The 5,940-nt window shown below is 41.8% G+C and overlaps 1 protein-coding gene across 1 annotated transcript; it reads right to left on the bottom strand.

The window, feature by feature from the left end:
* Positions 1–1,439: 1,439 nt before the first annotated feature.
* Positions 1,440–5,540, bottom strand: SCAND3 (SCAN domain containing 3). Its single transcript, XM_049654706.1, has one exon. The coding sequence runs from the start codon at positions 4,491–4,493 to the stop codon at positions 2,577–2,579; it is 1,917 nt and encodes a 638-aa protein (XP_049510663.1). The 5' UTR covers positions 4,494–5,540; the 3' UTR covers positions 1,440–2,576.
* Positions 5,541–5,940: the final 400 nt, after the last annotated feature.

Below are 5,940 nucleotides of genomic sequence, written 5' to 3'. Positions count from 1 at the left end.
TAGCGGACCCCCTGCAGGAGGGACACAGCAACACCACAGAGCCCGGTGCCTCCCAACCCGACTCAATCCTTCTCAGTGTCTGAAAAATCCTGGGAGCCGGCCAGCCCAGGAGGGAGGCCCAGGGCCACACTGCATCTAATACCAGTCAGTTTCTCCCTCCCTCCTCCTCCCCCCTGCACAAAGCCCTGCCCTGGGTTTCTTCCTCACTTCCTTCTTTTTCGGGCTTGTCACCACCAGGGCTGATGGGGAGGAGGTCCTCTGAATCGGGGCATAAATTCTGCAAAGCCTCCAACTCCATATCCCTCTTCTGACCTGCTGCTTCCCCCAAACTCAGCCCTACTCATGGCAATAAACCTTGCTAGGAGGCCAGGTTCGTGGAAAGATGTCAAAGTATGTACACACACACACACACACACACACACACACACACACAGAGTCAACTGGTAACCTGCTCTCTGATTAGACCCTGGAATTCTAGCTTTCTCATGGGATCACGGGAGATATTTTTCAGGGCATTTGCGGGGGCCTTGCCCACAAATATATGTACAGAAAGAGAATCGACCTTCAGCTTAACTTCTTTCACCTCTTTCAACCCCCAGCAGCTGTAAATGTCATCAGCCTTTGCTGGAAGGCTCTCCCGCTGCAGGACCACTGTCCTGAGCGGGACACTAGCTGAGGGCTCAGACTTCCACTCCTTGGTGTCAGCCGACCCACAGGGAACTTGCATCCCTTTGTCACTCCAAAGTGTGGGATCGTGAGCTGATCTGCAGGAATAACCACCGCTCTCCAACCTCTTCCTCCTGCTCAGGCAGCCACAGGGCCCATGAGCACATCCTCGGCCTAACCCGACGCCCAATCTGGGAGTGAAATGCAAGGCCCTTCGTCCTGAAGGATCACTTACAAGTGACTTCCTGGCAAAATCAAAGCAGGTGCTTCCTGGCATGTCTACAGACATGTGAACTCACTGCACAACAAGCAGAAAATAGGAAGAAAAAGATCACATGACTTACAGTTACTAGTCACCCAATTCATGTTAAGATTTCATGTAAACTGTACCTCAATAAAGCTGTTGAATTGAAAAAAAAAAGTACAGTAAGATAATAAAACACATAGGGAGGAGGAAACAGAAGAAAGTCAAATTTCCCAAAATGTGAAAAAGTACAGGTAAAGCAATCCAGCCTCCTGGTAGCATATCATTTGCAGGAGAAACAGGCAGCCAGTAAAGAAAATATCCAAGAAGGCCAAAATTCACACCAAAAATTCTGCCCAGATGATTCTAATTCTGTTCTCAAATATCTACTACTTTATATTTCTTACAGATAAAGTAAGAGGACTTAGTTCTCTTTTAAAATGTATTCTTTATGTCCATCAGTTTATTTTCTCCCAGACACTTGAGCTATTTATAGAAATAAATATAAAATCACCACACATATATTGCTTTTTAATTTTGAAAATTGGAAGCACAATACTTTATTCAATCAATAAAACAAATGGTAAAATGTTTTAAATGTAAGTCCCTTAGTTCCAAAATATAGTCAGATAGGAGACAGGACACATAAAATGTAGGTGGAAGAAATTAAACCATTGTTGCATATATCTATCCACCAATACCACTTTTTTTGAGAAGCTGTAAGATTTTATCAAACATGCACAATAAAATATAATCCTACTAAAGGTTCAGAATTGAATGTGAAAAATGTTTCCTCTGCTTTCTAACATTTTTGGGATCCATTCCAATGAAACTTTTTAATCAATAAAATATTAGTGACATTTCGTATGACTACATCTCTTTCCCGTCTTCAACTTTCAATGTTACATTTCTTTGAAAATAAGCACTTACTGTTATGTTGCTTTTCTGTCTAGGAAAAGATTCATTTTCCTCAAGGATCTTGGCATGTTTTTACCCTAAAGAAACTGCCATGTGCTAACAGTCTGTTTTCCACAATTCCGAGTGAGTGCAGACAGGAGAGCAGATATGTGTGCCATTTTTCTGAATCATCTCCGCACCGTAGAGGTTATAAATCTACCTGAAGAGCTCGTCATTCCTGGCTCTGTCCCAGAGAACCTGAACAGCAATCGGCTCAAGCAAAATCTAAAAGTCTGTACCTGACCTAAACTCATCACTATGACACTATGATAGGTGTTTCCCTGTCCTCACCACGTAAACACTGTGTGTAAACATGCAGCAACAAAGGAAACCTAACATTAGCTTCCCACCTGACCACCAGGACACTCAGATTCCAATTCCAGCCTTAAGTTCACTTCCCCTCACTGATCTAATCTGCCACTTCAGAGAAATCACTGCCATCCAGAAGTCGTCCTACAATCTTCATATCCTGATGAAACACAACAATAACAAAGACATACAAAATACAAGACCAAAATTTTTTAATATTAGAAACAACAGATTTAAAATTACATTTTAATAAATATAAGAAATATATCAAGAAAAGAATTATAAAAACTGTACACGTAACTGAAAGTATACATACAATTTATATAGAGAATTGCTATTTTAATAACTTTCGTATTCCGTAATGCGTATATGCACACTTTGACTGAATACCTTTAAGTTTTTAATGTGATAAGTGAGCTTGCTTCTTGCTTGTTAGTTTGTCTAACCTGGGCTGGATGGATGACAATGCTACTCTCAGGGGATAATGTATATTCAAACTGTTTCTGTGCTTTGTCTTAATGACACTTAAAGTCGAGAACCCGGTCTCGCACAGGGACGTTGAGGGGAACAGAAGAAGGGATTTTAAAGCAACCTCAGCAAGCTCAGGATACTCATTTTTAACTTTTATCCAAAATGAAGGAAGTGATGCTGTATTTTCAAAATTCATTTTCAGTCCTTCATCAGCAGCCAGCTTCAACAAGTTATCCTGCAGGGTGACAGTTAAATTTAAGTTATCTTTTGATGAGAGGAATGGATTTTGGATCCATGAGTTCCCTATGCGTGGATCTTCTTTCGATGGAAAATACAATTCAAAACAATCTAACAAATTTGTAAGATGTTCATTGATAACTTTTTGCAGATAGACAATATCAAGGTCATTACCTACTTCATGGATAATTGTTGTTAAATTATGGAACATGTCATAACAATTCACAGAAACTCTGTTTCTCCAAGCTTCTAACTTTTGTTTTTGTCCTTCAATCTTATCAGCCATTGAAAAACATGTTGCATTCTTCCCTTGCATGGAAACGTTAAGATCATTAAAAATACTGAAGATATCAGATAAATAAGCAAGTCTGGCTGTCCAATTCACGTCTTTGAAAAGTTGGGACCAAACTGGCTTCTTGCTTTGCAGAAACACTAAGAGTTCGTTTCGTATTTCGAACATTCTTGATAGAACTTTCCCCCGTGATAACCACCGCATCTCCGCGTGCAGTAACAACTGCTTGTGATCCGCTTCCATATTGTCGCACAACAAAGAGAACAATCTCGAATTTAATGCATTAGATTTTACATAATTCACAATTTTTACTGTGTCAGTAAGCACACTATTTAGTTCAGCTGATATCTTTTTCATGGCCAGACCCTCTCGATGAATGAAGCAATGTGTTATTTTACACTCCGGCGCAAGTTCCTTAATCTGGGCCACCACCTCGGACCGTCTCCCTGTCATCGAAGCCGCACCATCAGAACACAGGCCTACACAAAACTGAAGTTCCAGACCACACTTGTTGACGACATAATTCTTCACAGCTTCACACAGTTCTGAGCTAGTTGTGTTTGTTGGCAAAGAGGCTGAAAAGAAGAATTCTTCCTTTATGTCATCATCGTGTTCAAACCGCACGTACACCAAGAGAACAATCATGTTAGCGATATCTCTGCACTCGTCCAGCTGCAGCGAGAAGTACTTTGCTTCTTTTATTTGCTCTATGAGCTGGTCTTCCATGTCACTGGCCAGCTCCTGAATGCGCCGGGCGATGGTGTCATTGGACAGGGGCACCTGAGCCACCTTCTTGGCAGCCGACTCTCCCAGCATCTCCAGGCAGACCTCCTTGATGCAGTCTTTCACCAGGGTCTCCGCAATCGTGTACGGCGTCTTGGACTTGGCCACAGGCAGCGCCACCTTGTAGGAAGCCCGCAGGGCGCTAATGTTTATGTGAGAAACACTGAGCACCTGCTTTGATGGGCTCTTTAATTCACTACTCTTCCTCTCAAAGAATTCTTTTGGTTGTGAACTCATTTCTTTATGTTTTGAATATAAATGCCGCTTAAGTTTTGATGGTTTCATTGCTTCATTAGCCAGGATATCTCCACAAATAATACACTGTGGTTTCAGCACCTCACCATCAATTACAGCTATAAACCCAAACTCAATGTACGAGGGGTCATATTTCCGGGTGAAACCTGTGTGAACTCTTCTGCCTTTCACTTCCTCAGGCTGACTTCCACCTTTACCGTTTCTTCTACTCCTGCCCCCAGATTCAGAAAGGCTATGTTTTTTCTTGACAAACAAGTCCAGTGAAGCTCGTTTTGCCATCTGAAAATCAGGATTAAAAATAAATAAACACAAACGTTACTTTCCTCCTTTGTCTAATAATGTTAAACAAATTAAAAACTAGGTTTGATTAAAAATTTAAAAATGGTTTTAAAATGAAGTTATAAAGATAAATAAATGCTTACATTTTTTCTGAGTTACAGAAGACAAACTAGCCATAAAATATCACGCACTGTAACTGTGCTTGAGTGCTATACAATGCCAGCACACGACTTGCCCTAGGAGTCAACATCCATACCTGCCAGCATTCTACTCGGAAACGCAAGTGCAGTAATCACGTGCTGGGCACTACGGCAATGTCAAATTGTGGCTAGTTTCTAAATACTCTTGATTAGTACACTTGCCCCACTGTGGACTGGTATAAAGTTTGCAGACCAGCGCTGATCCGAAGATCACACTCCAGTACCACTGGCCCAAATCAGGTGTAGCCCCCATGTTTCAAAACTCAACGCTGAACACACATTAACTCTATAAAACCTATGGATTTAAAATAAAGCTCTTTGGCCTTATCTCATGTTCTCCATTTATATCCGAAAACTGAACTTTTTCTCAACACAAACCCGTATCTCGCAATCCAACTTGTCATCTCTTGTCCTTCCTGATTACTTCACTTGACCCAAGATGCCCTTTCTTGGCTCAGCTCCCCACCCAAAGTAACACTAAGTTCAGCTTTTCCCATGTTCATCCTCCCGTAGAAACACACCCTCACACACACCACTTACCCCCTAGATCTTAGCTTCCTTATCCCCCCAAGGAATTTCTCACACCAGGACAGAGTGAGACTGTCATCACCCCACACAAAAAATAAAGCAGCATTCAAGGTTATAACTTCCAACCTGATAAAAGGGTGGTGGTGGGGGGTGGGGGAGATAGGAATTAGAAGTAATGGGCTTTTCTCTGGAGAGAACAAATCCAAGTTGACCACCCTGTGCTTTATTTAGCATATACCCTGCCAAACATTCTCACTCGTCATGAGCACAGTGAAGAGTAATGAAGCTCTTCCCCTGCTTTCATCTACAACAGATACTCAAACTCTTACCCAATCCCCTACTTTGTCTGATGAAAATGGTGTCTCTGAAGGCTTTAGCATTTTGGAAGGTTGACCAGTCAAACTTCTTTGGATCTCATCATGTTTCCTTTTCATTGTGGTGGTCTCGTAGCAAAGACTGCACGTTATTCTGTGATGGTAGCCCGCAGTCCCATGTGGGGAGGGCACCCCGCAGACTGCATGGACACTTCCATCACGTGATATGCAACTATTAGTACCTGAGCATTCTCTTTCACAAACTACACAGGATAAAAATTTTAATCTGCTTTCGGGAGGGTTTTTCATGGCCACTGTAGGAGTAATAGAAAGATTCTCTTCAATATCGCTACTCTCGGTTCCAGTCTCAACATTTTCTTCATACTGTGCTCCTGGTGGATTCTC

The sequence above is a fragment of the Panthera uncia genome (genome assembly GCF_023721935.1).
Source record: "Panthera uncia isolate 11264 chromosome B2 unlocalized genomic scaffold, Puncia_PCG_1.0 HiC_scaffold_25, whole genome shotgun sequence".
In the NCBI taxonomy this organism is placed as follows: Eukaryota; Metazoa; Chordata; class Mammalia; order Carnivora; family Felidae; genus Panthera; species Panthera uncia.
This window is presented reverse-complemented; position numbering and strand designations above follow the sequence as displayed.